This window comes from Stylophora pistillata, chromosome 13, assembly GCF_964205215.1.
Source record: "Stylophora pistillata chromosome 13, jaStyPist1.2, whole genome shotgun sequence".
NCBI lineage: Eukaryota > Metazoa > Cnidaria > Anthozoa > Scleractinia > Pocilloporidae > Stylophora > Stylophora pistillata.
In genome coordinates, this window is record NC_142531.1 from 21,317,830 (window position 1) to 21,335,078 (window position 17,249).

General features: G+C 37.7%; 1 protein-coding gene across 8 annotated transcripts; it reads left to right on the top strand.

The window, feature by feature from the left end:
* The first annotated feature begins 1,319 nt into the window (after positions 1-1,319).
* On the top strand, positions 1,320-16,880 carry LOC111329353 (protein ABHD15). 8 transcript variants are annotated; one of them, XM_088743293.1, is made up of 3 exons: positions 1,335-1,477; positions 14,398-14,665; positions 15,371-16,880. In XM_088743293.1, the coding sequence occupies exon 3, from the start codon at positions 15,547-15,549 to the stop codon at positions 16,732-16,734; it is 1,188 nt and encodes a 395-aa protein (XP_088599419.1). In that variant the 5' UTR covers positions 1,335-1,477; positions 14,398-14,665; positions 15,371-15,546; the 3' UTR covers positions 16,735-16,880. The 8 variants fall into 8 exon arrangements, with proteins under 8 accessions (XP_022789761.1, XP_088599419.1, XP_088599417.1 ...); XM_088743291.1 differs by having other exon boundaries at positions 1,337-1,481; XM_088743292.1 differs by lacking the exon at positions 1,335-1,477 and adding an exon at positions 8,336-9,692.
* Positions 16,881-17,249: the final 369 nt, after the last annotated feature.

Consider the following 17,249-nt stretch of genomic DNA (forward strand, 5'->3'; position numbering starts at 1 on the left):
TTGAAAGCCAACGCCAACCCCTGAAATCGTTAAAATTCGCCGTTTTCATCTTAGGGGAAAATAATACACAACATCTCTGGTAAAAATATATTTATTGCACCGTATTATGACAATATAAAGCTTTTGATAGTCCCATTCACTTCATTTTATTCAAAGAATTCAGGCGGTCACGCGTAAGTTCCCCTGCACAACAAGTAGTAGTGCTCCAATCGGAATCGCGCATCAAGTATTTAACCAATCACTGTCACGCAGAATCAAATTTTTCTCGCGAATTAGCCTCCTGCATTCCAGAATTCCCGCGCTTTGCCATTGCAATTCACATTGGTCAGGTGTGTTGGTGATTCTTTGCTCTGATTGGCTGTTAAAACTCTAAAATTGGTTTCGTTTTGTTAAAAAAGAAAGTAAAAGTACAGGCGCCGTAGTAGTCAAAAAAGAAGTTCTGCTTTTCGTGTGCGAATCACTGACTTTTTTTTTTTTAATAAATATATAAATATAATTTTCCATTCCAGACATATTGTTGATGATTATAATTTGGGGATGGCTTAAGTGCATCATCTAGTCGGGGAATAAGCCGCAAACAAGTGAGTCGTCACTGAAAAATGACGAAAAAAAAGAGCAAAAACGAGCCATCTTTTAAAAATTGTTTTCTTATCTCGACATGTTGATGAATAGAAGGCCAGATCGCTTCTCGATTAATAACCGAGATACTTTTATCTGAACAGAATCTACGTAATAAGGGATAAACGTGCGAAATGTCTGTTGTATGAGGCTAATTAGACTGGATTTTGACAGGAAGAAGTTGCGCTCGTCGTAATCAATTATCAGCTTCCACCTGCACAAATTTACCGTTGGCAAAAATACGATTATCAGGGAATAATTTTTCAACTGCGCTATCTGTAATATCCTAAAAACATAAATGCAATATTGAAGAGTTGTTTCGACCGTATAAGTTCAAGGGCTTCTATTATCTGTGCCTCGATTCTTCAGAAAAAACATACTTTGGCGATGACTAGTTTTTGTGGGGAAATGTCTGAAGTTCGACGTAAAAAAATGGTTATCTTTCACTAGGCCAATATTTGCTCATCTGCGTTTGTTCAAGAAGTTCAGAGAAATTCTCACCCCAGATATTTAAATCGGTTAGGAATTTTTCGTTATCAATTTGCCCACTGTGACGCAAACCATCGATCATAAACTCCGGTTGATTTATCGCCATATGCGAGAAATGGCGTTTCTGCCGAATTCAGAATGTTTTTAATCCACTTAAATATTCAAATTGGGACTCATTTTTTATCACAACCGCAGACGTCATGAGTTTTAAACACAATGTGTCAGTAAATGTGTGGCATAAAGTAAGAGACACGGGGCGATATACATACCAAGCGAAAAAAATATATGCTGATTGAGTGGAAGTAATTTTCTTCGTAAAAATGGAAATTCAGCTGAAGGCAAAAGCAATGAATCCATCGCCGTCTTGACTGTACGTAAGTGCCCTATTTATCAAAACTGTTTGCCTGTAGTTTAAATATGTAACGTCAAGCCCTCATACAAGCGAATAATATTCTGGCCACGTACCGGCGAGAAAATAGAGTTTTCGTGCTTCTTTCAACAAAACAACATTTTCCCCATTAATCACCAAATAACTGAAGAGAAGGTGGTGGTGGTTTGCTCAAAACGCACACGTAGTCGTTGTACAAGGTATAAACTGTAATTTCAACTTTTGTCTTAGATCAACCTTGATTCCTCGAGGCAAAATTTTACATTATAGGAAACATTTGACAAAAAAAATGATCCCCGTGCAGATATTTTGATAATTTTGAATGTAATAGTCACGGCGCACATTTGCAAAGGGAAAATATGCTATATCTAATTGCAATGTAACTGCGATCAAATTATATGTAGCATGTTTTGATGTTTCGTGCTCTGCCTGTGCAGCATTGAAATGAACGAAGCCAATATTGGGCAATTTTAAAGGATTTTGTATGCAATTAGCGAATAGTTGTCTAACCCGATATCGGTCGAAGACTGAATTCTATTGTTTTTCAAAGCGTTGCGAGTCTTTGTGTCAATTTTTTAAAATTAATTCAAACGTCAGTATTCTGACCAATCAGCTGAAGAGACGTCTTGACAAGGAGCCAATCATAGCCAACGTTATTAAGACTATGAAATATTACAATTTGATAATCAGTGGAATAATGACAGGAGGAGGTTTGGTTCACAAAGATTACCAAAGATAATAGGGACAATTCTTTGCTATCGTAGCTTCAGTAATTGGATGCTCTAAAGTTTCATCATGCAACTGAAACAGAAAAATATTTTGGATTCTCAGATAAGTTAGTTTTCCCCTGTGGTGGGTGAGTTTAAAGTTCTGAAAATGTATATTATATGCACGTCTTCGGAAAAAATGGCCCTTTTTTTTAAGATTGATATCCGTCTTTATTCCCTGCTTGAGGGAGTAATTTCTATACTACGTTTTGCCAGATTTTTGCCATAGGAGATAAATGAAACAAATCAATAAATTAGATATTGCGATGTAAATGACTGCTAGACAAACATGAAATCCGATTATGTTTGTTGGCTTGGTAGAGTTCAAGTTTTGATGACCCCCAAAACATGCTTCAAATAGATAGATACTTCAGCAAATTCTAATTGTGTGTCGAAAGTGACCAGGATCGTATTGGTTGTGCAACACCACACTCTGTGATTGGTTTGGAAAATTCGCGCCAACTTCTCTCAACCAATCAAAAGGAAAGCTTAAACCAGTTGCGTCTTGTACGCTCGCGTCTTCTGCGCTTTAGAAGTTTGCTTGTTCTTTCTTTGAATTTTCATTGGCTCATTTTGATATATATAGTCCTTTGCCCTGATTGGCTGATTGGTTCTACTACACTCAATCGAAATGCGGGATCTAGGATCTAGGATCTAGGATCTAGGATCTGGGATCTAGGAGGTTATGACAAATCCTGAGAATCCTTTCCCTCGTATTTTATCATAATTGCTGGTTTTTTTTACCACTATTAGACCAACGATAATCGGTCGTTGTATTGGGGTCGAGTGATAAATCGCGGAAACGTCTCTATCTTTCCATTATGTACCAGGAGTAGGAAAAGCCTGTGCTCGAGCAAGTGGCCCATATAAACTGCAGTTAATATTCCCTTGCCGAAGCTTATTCCGGTTATTCCGGTTATTCCGGTTTCTGCAGCATGGGGTGACTAGGACTAGGAATATGAGTACTCCATCCCTTGCCCCACCCTCTCCTCCGTTGAGGGAGGAAAAAAACGGCACGATCTGGCGGTTGCTTTAACAATTGTTTCAAACTTTCTTAATTATGGACAATAATAAGAATTAGTATAATTTCAGAGCTGAGGAAAGAGTTTCCAGAAATCTGATTGGTCGAGCGGTTTCTTATACGAAGCTATATAAACCGCTCCACGCGGTTTATATAAAATGTTAAAATAAAATGTTAATAAATGCTACTAAAATGTTATGATTTTAGAAATTTCTCTGTTGTTCAGCTCTGAAATTATACTAAAACAATTATTCGCCTCAGGTTCGGTATTGTCGAATAATCCCCTCGACTTCGTCTCGGGGATTATTCGGCGATATTCACCTCGCCTTCGGCGAATAATTGTTAAATAGTTGTCCCCATTTTCTTTAAAAAAGAAAGCTCAATAACTATACCGGGCTATTTAGAAGGGGGGGGGGGGACATATATCCTAGTGTACTATATTACATATACCCTTGTGTCCTTTAGAAAAGAACCCTAGGCTAAGAAATAAAGTTTGTGGAGTGGAATATGTATCAAGTCATCAATTTTCCGGATTTCCTCTTGTTTTAAATTCTCAGGAAGAAAGTTGCTTAAATATAGAAGATTCGGCAAATGGCAACTTGAAAGGGATAAAGAAGTATTCCAGTTAGAATTTAGTTGAAAAAGAGTGAATAAGTAAGGAAACAAGGTCAATGGAAAGAGGAACGCCTAAAAATTTTACCCATAAGTACATACATAAACTTTATTTGAACGAGAATTTAAGTGTGGCAACAAAGGCTAATGTCTTCGTGCGAACAAAATACAATGAAAATGTCAAAATACAGCTTATAAGAATATAAAAATTACATCCCTTTCAAATAATACATTTGAAAAATATAAATTACAATAAAATACCATTTAATTTACAATAGATTTAAAAATAAATGCGGCCTTGAGTTTGGCAAAATATATACCTCACGTACCAATTCACTGATAATTTTCTTTCTGATCTAAATATTGAATCAAATTAACTTCCCCAAATTTCAATTTTTTTCCTTGGTTCCCAAATCCTACTCCTCTAATTTTGGGAGATTCTATAAGTAAACTTTTTTATAACCGATAAAATCTCTTATATAAAATCCAAACTGGTTACGCATATGCCTGCCAAGGTGAAGATATCTTGTCTTATCGCTAACGCCCACATTTCGGTGAGATCGCCTTGGAATGAGCAATCCTCGAAACTAAGTGGTCTATTTTTGTCGTAATCTTAAGTTTTATTCATATTCTTGGGACTCAGCTTAGGCGTGAAAAATTCGACAATGATAAACAAAAACAAAATTCTTGAATCGTTTTAAATCAGCAAAACGTTAAAAAATCGATAAATCTCATGCTTTCGGATATTTCATGCCCTCTTTATTTCTCCTGGGATTTCCGGCCGCGTGTAGGAAAATGATCCTGTCATCCCGAACATTTCGGAGCCGGAAAGCAGTTTAGCCAGTAGAACAATTATAAAACAGATAAATAATTGTTCGAATTTATTTTCGACCCTATATGATTTTAAGATGTCTTTCCTTACTAATGCTATCAAACACGAATGGTTATTTAAAATGATTCTAGCTTGCACAAACTCACGAATCAAGTATATGGCTGAATATGCGTTAATTATCTTCGTCAGGGTATATTCAGAGCGCTTAAAAGACAACTTTCCCTCTTTGCAGCTGAAATATTTTCACATCAAATAAAACTGACAAGGCAGTCCCCGATCAATATGCTAATGTTAAGGGGGAATTATCTTAACACAGGCTTTGTAAACGTTTTCGGAAATTCCTTCTAGATAATTCCTTGATTTAGCTCGTACCCAGATCCCATCTTGTAACTGAAATAGGATCGACCTTTCACCGTTTGGTTGAAGAAGGTGTGGGTTTATCGTTGAGCAGCTGCGACATTATACTGTCTACCAAAAGGGTTCTAAATTAAAGTTCTATTTATCATTTGAAATATGTTTTACGGTAGACAAAATTTCAAAATGTTTTGAGATGTCGTGCTAAATTTCATCGATGATGATCCAGCGCTTGGCCAATCAGGAGTACTTTTTATCAAACATTTCTTTGAAGTAAGGTCCGAAATGGTTTCATATATTTTCTTTACGTGAAATATAACATCTGTGTAACATTGCTGGTAACAATTTTCAGACATTGAGACGATATTAGTGTGGCGAAGAGTGCCACTAATCTTTCGCTTGTACAGGTATTCTGTTGAACTCGAGGGTATGAAGTTGGCAGGTGTCTTTCTATTTTGCTGCTCTACTAAAAATGGCGTCTACAAAAACCGCACATGTATGTATATATTTATGTACGTATGTATTTATGTATGTATGTAAAATGGGATCAGTAGGACGGGACATAGGAGCGTAAATGTTAAAAACAATAGTTGTGGGAAATTCGTTCGCCTACGAAGTGGGAAAACTAGTTTTTGAACGTACTGAATATGACAAGTCGAGGTTTAAAAATTATTTCCAGTCTCATTAACATAGATCAAATTCTGACACTTATAGGCGGATCTTTTCAGATTTTTTAAGATCTTTTTTTTTTTTTTTTTTTTCTATGGTCAGGCCAGAATATCATATTGCCCTTAGTTACAAATTTCGCGTCGGTATACATCAAAGTTTGAGCCACTAATGGATTTTGATTTGAAAGTTTCATTTGGATGCAGATCAAATACGAAAGAGACAAAACATTCCTTCTTTTCGGCTTAGCGGCTTTATTAGGTTTAGAAAATAAATCTGAACAACAGTTCGAAAAAGTTACTTTGGAATGGGGTGATTTTAAGACTATGAAGGGCATTTCGCAGAACACTACTTTGATTGCGGAAGATAAATCAATTGGTCTTTCTATCTTTCAAAACTTTGCAGTAAATTAACCTTTAAATACAAATATATTTGATGAGTGTTACCTTTCAGCTTTTCAAATAACCTCCGTTGTTTCATATAATTGACTTGCAAGTGGCTCTCTCGCCAAGACAAGACCCCACGCTGACTTAAACATGGTCTGGAAGGTACTCTGGCGCAACATTTAAGCTTTTACGAGCGTTGAGGCGGTTAAACATCTTGCTCAGTTCAGGAGCTCTAAGAGTCAAGTATTTAACTACAAGGTACCACACAAGCTAGTATAAGTTTCGGTATTTAAGAACGGATAACCAATTTGGGAAAGCTCAAGACAAAATGATAAATCAACAAAATATCCTTTTTGAAATAAGCTTCGCGTTCCAAAAGTTGTTAGATTTCCTTTCATCTACTTTTGTTTCCCTGTACAGATTTCTAGTTAATCTTTTTTCAGAAAATTTTGCATGATACTGCATGTTTCCCTTATTTTATCTTCAATATTTGCGTGGGAAATTCGCGCGCGGCTCGCATGCCCGTCGTTTTACCGCGTTGGTGAGGAACTTTTAGGAGGCTCAAAATGGATTTCTTCTTTTAAACTCTATTTGGAAAATAGATTCCATGTCACAGTGTTCGGTAATAGAACGCGAAACCTGAACGGCAAGTGTGACCACGTAGCCTTGTTTTTCCCGCCATTTTGTCAATTGCGCTTTACCTTTTTTACGAGAAAGTAACCGTTTCGAGTTTTCCGTGTACGTAGGATTTCCTTCACTTTTTCTCTCAGAGGGTAGAAGTTAATTAGGGCATCAAAACTATTCCTTGTCAGTCCGTACAAGGGCGCCTTCAAATCCGCCATGACTTGAGCTCACGCGAAACTAAAGCAGCAAGGTTTACGCCATCTGGATTGCCACATCTATTAAGGACTTTAACAAACCATGGCGACGGCAACGAGATCGTTGCGAAATAAAAAATTTGATTAGCAGCAGAAGGATAGCGCAGCACGTGAGTTTTAGAACTTTACACATTTCTCAGCCGTTTGTGGCAATACAACAGCGTGTTACCACCAATTTCTTTTTACGTCTTTATTGAGAACTTAACACTCGGCCTACTATAATTCTATGCCGAAGTTGAGTTATGGCACTTTTGGAGTCACAGACACATCCAGTCAATCACGAGTTTCTTAACACAAGAATCGATCAACGCGTTTTATTGACGTTGTCGTGGTCTCTTCAGTTTCACGATGATATGCATTCGTTAATACTTGTTTAAGGCTGTTTTTCACCAACGACGGAGTCGAAGTCTAGAGAGTTCTTCCGACTTTTAAAATCTGCCATGTTATGATCCTTCCGATTACCCTATATGCCTCCAATGCTTACAATCCAGTAAAATCTCTATAGTTTGATTCGCTAGCGAAAGAGCAAAACCAACTAGTCAAACCGCTTTTTTCAGGCTTACGCGCCTATTGAGGTGTGATAGGCCGCTGTACCCGAAAAAGGGGTTGTAAGGCGGAATCAAAGCACGAGAGCCTGCTCACAGGCTTAACAGACGGGCCGTAACAGGTCTTATAAAAGGGACCTTACGCAATCAGGACGGCTACGCCAAGGAAGACTTCGATTAAAAAATGAATTTCTACTCTTAGTTAGAATTTCAAAAATGGTTGCAGGAGCTTACTGTCTTGCACATCGCTACAGCTCAACTTCAGCATGACGTATAAAAGTAGCGTTGAGTTCCAAATGGAAATGAAAATAATTTGCCGTCGCGGTTTCGGTTCGCAGACGACGCAAATTTTGGCGATTTCACGTTGTTGTTTTGCGCATAGGACGGCTAAGAAATTTACAAAGTTTCAAAACGCACGTGGTGAGCTATTGTTCTGCCAATTAAATCTCTTGTTTTTCCACGGCCTCGTTGCCGTCGCCGTCGTGGTTGAGTAAGGTCCCTAAAGTCTAACAGATGGAGGTACACCAGCGGTTGCCCTTGACCCCAATAATATCAAGTTTACACTTGTTTTCAAGTGACGGAGTCACAGTATAGCGGTTTGACTTTCAGTCCGGATCGCATCGCCCTTAAAAATTTCTATATGGCAAAAGAACTTGGAAGGCCCCATGTGCGAATCGTAACTGTTAACTTTGATTTTTTTTCGTAAGCTTAAGACAAGATGATAGTCGAGATGCGCAGTGCTTATGATGGATAGATAACAGAGTTTATTATGGCTTCCAAAACTCAGCTCTAGAGTTGAATCAGTTAAGACTCACTCATAAAGGAGAAATTCTAAAATAAGACAAAGCTGGAATGTGATCCGCGAGAAGCAAATAAATTAAAAAAATAAATAACTAAACAAAGATCATCTAAGTAGAACTGCTGTAAAAAGACAATCCTTGAGTTTGTTCGTTGAAACATGAATGAATGTGATCCGCGAGAGGCAAATAAATAAATAAATAAATAAATAACTAAACAAAAATCATCTAGGTAGAACTGCTGTAAAAAGACAGTCCTTGAGTTTGTTCGTTGAAACATGATATTTTCGACTAATTACATTTATTCAGCTTTCAATTAGTACGATTTTTTACAATCCATATGTTGGAATAACACATTTTGACCGTTTTAGCCTGTCTGATGAAAAAACTGCTCGGATGCCTCACGAAAGGTGACGCACGTAAAAGGGAAAATTTTTTCAAGCGCATTGATACTCGAAGCTAAAGAAAAGCAGCACTTCGCAGCTGCCAACTTTTAAGTTTAAACGTTTCCTCGTCCAACTTAGCGACTTCGTCATTGAAAGTGTAGGCTGTGTATTTAGGATATTTACAAGCTTAGAAATTGGCGCACGTGCACAGGCTAATCCTACTAGTTCAGTTTACAGATGGTTGGAAAATTATATGCATAAAATAAAGGAAATAACGATAAAATTGAGCTCGATAAGACAGCATACACTCAGAAGAAGACTTGCTTTTATATGAAAAAATTGTTCCTTCTGTGACAGTGAAACATAGAAAAGCATCTAGCATCTAAGCTGCATGCAAAATCTGTAGATGTTTGCCAACCTGGAAAAAAAAAAAGAAAAAATGAAAAAATATATCAATAGTGAATATTGTGTGAAGAGTTGCCGGTTTGTTTAAAAATTGCCTGGGCTTAATTAATCGCCAACCAAGAAAGCCTCAAGTACTTGTGCGTAATGCGCCTATTTATTTTCAAATGGCGATCGCCAAAGATGCGCAGACTGCGAGGCGCAAAACAAGAGAAAGTCTCTGAAAATAGATAATACTGCAGCGTCATTGGCTGAAGGCGGCTTTGTTGACAAATAGGGGTTCTTTTCCGTTACTCCTATCAACTCATGCCGTCCTGTTGCCAGCTATTTGCATATTTGTATTATTTTGTTAGTGGAAGCTTTCAAGTAACTTTGAGAACCCGTGCTTTGCTTTGACGGCCAAACAAACCTTCCCGAAACCCATTAAGGCATTTCATCACCGCGATGGTCCACATCTGCTACTAGATTCTGTTGATTTTGAGACGCGAATATCAAATTTCGTCGAAAGATACCAACGAAAAAAATTATCTTTCCTAAAGGCCTCAAAGAAGGTAAGCAAAATTCATTTGCTTTACTTAAGCCAACGAAAACAAAAATCTATTTGCTCTCTTCTTCAATCCCCAAGTGCACAAAATAACTTCGATATGAGAATAACGTTTTCTGTTTTACACCAACGAAACCTCCAGAATAATTTTCCTACAAGGAATAATTTTTAAGAAAAATACGAAAGTGAGATGGGTCGAAACAAGAAAACAATTAAGGTTTTTCTTGAAAGTAACACACGCAGATTCATCAGATATACATTTGATATTTGAAACATAATGTTTTTTCAGCTAGTGAAGTCGAAGGTTGACTTCATTGTTATCATTTTTTTTAATCCGCTTCTGGCATAAAATGGTCATAGTGTAAATTTGTATGTTTTCGCATGGGCCTCAGAGCTAAATCGCCCGTTTGACCGAAAAATGACTGCGGTCTTTTCACTTCATCCGATTGCGTAGAACGGGGCTAATATAAAGAATAATAACTTAATTGCTTGGGTACTGCTCACCATGAAAAAACTTAGTCGAGATGATTTTAAATATCTCCTGTGAGGAGACTCTAAAATGACGAATTCTCGACTTTTATTGGTGTCCGAGACGAGCGGTTTGAACTACCGACAGCGAAAAGCACTGAAGCTCCCTCAGCGGAAAAGAAAATTGAAAAAATTACAATATTCTTACCGAAACTAATAAACTATTTTGCATTTTAAATCTGGAGGCCTTTACGAGGTAACAATGATCATTATCATAAAGAAAGTCTTCGATCAAACACAGCTTTGAAATAGCGCTTGTTTTTCGAAGGATAAACACTCTATTTAGCGGATTTTTCGGCTCAAGTTGATCCGTGTACTGTGAACCATGAAACTCAAATTGCATATTCCAATTTTTCTGTTCTTGGTTTATTGGGCTTTTAGCCGTGTGGGATAATTTCTCGTTGACAGGTGTACATACATTAAAATTACCTTCGAAATAAGACGCTTTTTTTCGATTCAAAAAATCTAAAATTCAAGGGGACGTTTGTCAAATAACCCGCGTGCAGGCGGAGCGAGGTATTCACGACATTTAGAATTAGGAGATGTATTCTGTGCGAGTGTTTCTGTCAAATCCCTCTCGCTCTTGCAGCGCGATTCCGAAAAAAATATCACTATATACAGAAACTCAATCAGGCAGGTGATTTATCTGTTCGTATACACAACAACCTCATCGTTAAAAAAGCTATTAAATGGACTTTATCTCCATTTCTAACAAAAGGCTATTTATGACAAAGAAACACCACACACAAAGGTAACTTGTTGTTTGAAAATTTACTACTTCAGAGGTTATCTGTCTTCTTGCAACCACGGTGTTTATGCAAGAGGGGGGGGGGGGGGGGAAGAAATTTGCATTTGAAAAATGATGTTTCTTTTGGGTTTTGAACCTTTCCAATTTTTGTTTTGTATTACTGCGTCAAAAAGGCCGTAAAGCGAGGTTTGAAATTAAAAGATTGGAAAATGCGTAGCGAGTTTTCACGGGTTATTTTTATTTTAGTAATTTGGGAATCAAAATTGATTTCTGCTGTTCTTATGCAATTATTTTAATTTATAACATTGGAGACAGATTGGAGTAGAAATGAATTTTATTAATGTTTGTTTTCATCTCTGAATATTGTGTTCAGCAGATTATCGTTCAACCTGACTTGTTAGGCCCTTAGCGAAATTCAAACAATTTTTTTCAAATATTCTAAAAGCCTACATTTACCATCAATAAAAAAATGTATCTGAACACAACTCTCCTCTCTCAATGAATTGAGAAACATTCACTGCTAATTTTCTGGTCCAATATCAAGAGAAAATAATGACTTATTATGCTGTCTTGCCTGTATAGTCCTTGTCAGTTTTAAACGGATATCACGGGAGTTATAAATTTGCGTGCGTCTCAGAGACTTATTCTGACATAATACCAGAATCAGATTTTGCAGACCACATCGGTGTACGTTACGGGGGGTGGGGTGGGGGGGTAGTTCCTACCTTGGTGTGCCAATTAGAGACCCAATTAGGAATTCCTTTTCTTCAACTATCGGGTGCAACAAATCACATTATTGCGTGCTAATGTTCTCAATTTCTTTATGAACCAGTCCGTAATTTTACATAAGGGAGTTTAGGAAAGGACGACGGCGACGCGGTGGACAAAGTCGCTTAAAAATTAAATTTATATCTTACCTACGAGTCCCGTAGGTGAAACTAAAGTCATTTAGTTTGTTTCTCACGGTCAAAACTTTATCGAAACTGAAATTGGGACACAGCCTTAAATAAGAAAAAGAAATTTAAAAATCAGCGGTCGACGTTCACGGTCTCCAGACAACGCAAAGTTTGGTCATTTGATGCTGCTGTTTTGCAGAGAGCGCAAAGAAATCTACAAAGATTTATAACGCCGTTCTGCTGATTAAACCTTTTGTTTGGTGTCGTTCCCGTTGCAGTTTCCGTCGTAGCTTTCTTAAACTCCCTATAAACTTGGGTAAGTGTTCCAAAGTTTTGTGGAAATAAAGTTTGGACCGCAAATGATTGGGATGACGAAAGCTCTTCACAAAAAAAATAGAAAATTTCTCCCAATTTCTTCGTCAAATTTAAAAGGTACATACATACATACATACATACATACATACATACATACATACATACATACATATATTAATTGACCACTCCCCATGGGGGCTTTTCAGGGCCAATTCCCACCCAGCAACCACCCCAGGGGAGGACATCTATCACACAGTGATCTCGTGCATGGGAAATTAACGTCTCCTACCCCTAGCCCTGCAGGAGACGGGACCTCCATTTATTCGTCCCTATCCGATAAGACTAGAATATCTAACCATTTCTTGGTGTTGTAGAAAGGTAGCATATTCTTCTCACTTGTTTTGAGACCTTAAGTGTTGGTCTTAAAAAGGTCTCAAAGTCTGGTTTATTTTTGTTTTGTTTCGTTTGACTGAGTCCTTTCGCATAGGAGTCTCGATCACTACACTTTCTGCTTATTCTTAATTTGAGCAAAACTGTCTCACATAATATTCTGTCACGAAAAAAACCGAAAAATCGAAAAACCAGGAAATTGCTGGGTAAAAAATCAAACTCTGAGATGCAAAGTCGAGAGAACTTTACTTAGAGCTAAGCTTTGAAGGCTTTTATGAATCGCTCAAGTGACGCAGGCACTAGAACACATGTTTTTTAAAAAGCATTGAAGTCTTGGTTGCGGGTTTCTTTGACGCAATTATATCGGCAAGATTTCGGTTCAGAGAAAAAAAAAGGAAAAAAAAAGTCAGTCGCGACGTCTCGATCAGACCACCCGCCAACCCCAATAAGATTGGTATTATTTATAGTTAACATACTACTTTAGTGGGCTGTTGCCTATAAGATAAGATAAGCAGGTTATAAAGTAACTTTCACTTTTTTTTTCTCGGCTGGAATTGAAGGAATAAGTGATTGATCGATTCATGCTTAAAAAAAAAACTTCTTCTACCAGATTGTGATAATTTCGAATTGTTTCGTTAATTATTCGTGCAACTGGAGAGGTTAAGTGAAATCAGTCTAGCCGGCGTAGGTGTAAGTCAGTGTTCTCCTCAAACCTTACGTGAGAAAACAAATTGTGTTTTATGATGGCAAACACCATTTAGGACTAAAAGGAAACCTTATGAGTTGCGTTTAGGATGGCTTTGATGTAGCTGTATATACTAACAAATTTAGAATTCTTAGAAAGGCTACACTTTTTGAAATTTAGCCGAGCGTACTCCAGATTGACGTTCAGTGAAAAGAATATCGATGAGGCCCCGCAAACATTGACCAGCGGTCGATCAGTGAAATACATCCCAGTTTCTTTGAAAAATATTCTCTTCTCAGGCGTCACTGACGCACTTGGACCGTAGAATAAATTATGAGAACAAGACAAGCAGAGAAATTGTGGGAGACATTTTACGAAAAAGGTGTCGGAAAAAAACGTTGCTTTCATGTTTAAAAGTAGTAATGGAGCTAGAAGTTATAAACAGTTATTCAGATTTCCTCATTTCCAATTTGCCGCATTTTGAAAGCCATAGAATAAAGTAATTAGTTTTGACACATATTTCAAAGCGTTCTCTTTAACTCAAACTGAGTATTTTTATCATTAAGGAAACACAAACATCGAGCATTTTGGTACATTAACTACGCAATGGGAATATTTTTTTTCCTGTTGGCGTTCACTTGATACTTCTCCAATCAGATTTTCTGTCGCCAGTGCTGTTTGCGGATTTTTTTGAAGACATTAAACCGAGAAAATGTAGCATTGAACTAAGTGATATTTAATCTTGGTCCATAATGGAAGTTCTTTGCTTTCGTAATCAAAATAGCCCCTTTAATTGGAAGTGACAAAGGTTATTTATACCAATTTCGGCATTGGGAGAAAGAATAACAACAAACGGTGGTTAGAATTGAAAATCTGTCGCAGAACTCGCGCAGCTGTTTTGAAAATTGCACTGAAGGTGAAATTTACTCTTTGAGTCAAAGAATTCAAATCTCAGCGTTAAACCAGGCGAAATTTCTTACAAAACTGCAGTTCTTCACCACAGCTCAAGATCACTCGCATAATTTCCTTGACAGCCATATTAATTGCGTCAACGAATATCCGGTCTTTGCCTTTTTAAATGATTTTTCTTTAACTGGGAAATATATGATTGGGCAAAGCGTTAAACGTTCTGAAATGTTCTGTCTTGCAGAACAGTGACGAATAAACAAGATGGAAAATACGAGTGCATTCTGTCTCCTAAAACAAACACGTCTTGCAGGATCCTTCATATGATCACGTCACTTTTGTCTTTATTGAGTACATACTTTGGTTTTTGCATATTAAACATAATAATGTGGGCAACACGAAAGAAGCGCCGAATTGAATTGTTCATGTACTAGACAGAGAGTATTGCGCGATTAGATTCCCCTCCTAGTTTGAACAACATTCTACTCTACTTATGGCACGTCGAGGCTGAGGTATTTATGTATAGTTGTCTTATCTCTTAGCCGCTTGTGTTTGATGATAGCAATTTTCTTTCAAAACACAACAACTGATGAAGTCTGACAGGCGGACGCCATAGCACAAAAACCTCTGTTGATAATTCTCACCAGGCTTCGGCGACCCTTTCGATGCCTTTCTCGTCGAGGTAGAACTTTCATTTCAAATTCTATTTTGTTTTAGATTTACGGAAAGCAAATTTAAAGAAGTGATCTCTGCGGTCGATGCTGTGCCGTCTTGTCAATTAAGTGATGCATCTATGTACTGGAGGCTATAAACAAAACTGACCTCAGAAAAGCAAGCCCATCCTAGTTTAATCATGCATGCAAAACCAGGTAAAAATCAGATGTACTCATTTTTTTTTTTTTCTAAAAGACACGACAGATTTTTGAGGAGATTTTTCGACTCGATTTAAGCGCAATTTTTAGTTTAAATTCAAATTCGAACGGAGGTGAAAGGGCCGCCGACAATAGTTCGCTCTCAGATCAGAATAAAGAATGTCGCCGGGGCCGATCGCATTGCCAGATATATATGCGATAAGAAACTGCAATCGAACAAGATCGTGCGAGATAGAAAGATTTACATTTGCATACCAGCCGTTTTTTAGCTTCTTATGATCAGTAGACAACTAAGACACAACGCTGACTTCTGCTAACATCAGTTTGATTATTTTGTATTGACAGATTACGCCCGCTACAAATGTACACATTCCCAGATGTTTAGAAGTATCTGAAAACTACAACAGACAATCTTAAGCTTATTGTGAATTCTGGATAACAAGGCACCGAGAAGCCCTCAGCATTTCTGCAACAGGCAGACGTACAAGTCAACGATCTCGTTGGCATTCATACGCTTAAAAATGTGCTTATCTGCCATTTTACTGGTCCTTGCCGTTGTTATAACTTTAATATGCGTTCGATTTTTCCAAGACAAACAGGATTTTAAACCGTGTCTATATTATAAGAAGTCACGAATAAGTGTGGTCATTAAAAAAGGCTGCAAACGCTTGAATGAAGATTATAAGCCGACATTTTGGGCCAGAAATTGTCACCTTCAGACGTTACTACCGTGGGTTTGGCCTTGGTGGCAGGAGGAATTGGAGTTTAAGCGCGAATATTTACAAATGGCGGACAAAGGAGTCATAGCATTGGACTGGATGGAAGTAGACGAGACAACAATGAAAAAAGTGAGTCCGGTGATGCTTCTTATTCCTGACCTGACCGGTACTGCCGCCGACATGGCCGCGGTCTGCACGGAGGTTCTGGCGCGAAAATTTCGCCCGGTGGTCTTCAACAGACGAGGTCACGGTGGTGCCGCATTATCAACATATCGATTGCAAAGCTTCGGGGACGCACGTGATTTGGAAGAAGCTATTCAATTTATACATCATATGTATCCTTATTCGGAAATCTTTGCCATTGGTTTTTCTTCAGGTTCAGGACTGCTAATGTCATACCTCGGAGAGGTGGGCAATGCATCGCAATTGAATGCTGCAGTTTGTATTTCACCTTGTTACGATGCCGAAGGGTTGTTTAAATCAAACAATGTTCCAGAGCCGTACAATTGGCTTTGGACGTTCAAACTCAAATGTGTTCTTCGCCAGCATCCTTGCTTGGGAAATGTGATAAACTATAACCTTGCACTTCAGAGTTCGAGCATAAAAGAGCTGGATGAGCGGGTTTATGTCAAACTAAACCAGTACAACTCCTTAACGGAGTATTGGAAATACAATGACCCTATGCGTAGTATCACCAACATTCACATACCAGTACTTTGCATTAGTGCTCTCGATGATCCGATTTGTACAAAAGATACAATACCGTTTAGCCTTTTTAAGACTTCTTCTAATTTATTCCTGGTGACTACAGAGCAAGGAGGCCATTGTGGATTCCTAGAGAATAGTCTGCCTACTTCATGGGCAAATAAGCTCGCTTGTGACTATTTAGAGACGGTGTATCATCAAGGTATACCGAAACAACCGGAAGAGAATCATATTCATTTCTTTCCAGAATTCAATGGCACGAGAAACAGAAGTTATACAACATAAGAGGCAAAAACAAAATTTACACTGTTATTTGACTTGTATATATTAGTAAAGAGTTTTTCAGAAATTATAGGACATTTTTGTTACATACCAAGACGCAATCAATTTGAGGGCGTCGCACCTAAATAAACAAAACGATTTTAAAAGTGTTTTGAGTGATCCCATTTTATTCCAATTGGAAATGGCCCATCATAATTATTTGTCCAACATGCCTGGCTAGCGTCGCAGTTGAGCTTCTGCAAGCATGGAACGATGGTGGCAATCTGGTCTTGTATCAAATAAGAATTCCCAATTGCAGAACATGCCATTAAATAACTTGTGAACTAAAACAAATGTCCCTTTAGTCGGCGAAAATTAATTTCTCTGCTGAGTCATTTTGTTGGGCCAAAACATACTTAAGTCGGATTACCAAGATAATGACGCATTTACATATTTGAGAGACCTTATATTTGACTTATAACAAAGTTTTAGTCCATAAATAATTCCCAAGTATAAATCAAATCCTCTTCGCAATTTTT

What these genes read in the sequence shown, in the direction of transcription:
- LOC111329353 (XM_022934026.2), top strand. Translation starts at nt 15,547, where the DNA reads ATGTGCTTATCTGCCATTTTACTGGTCCTTGCCGTTGTTATAACTTTA.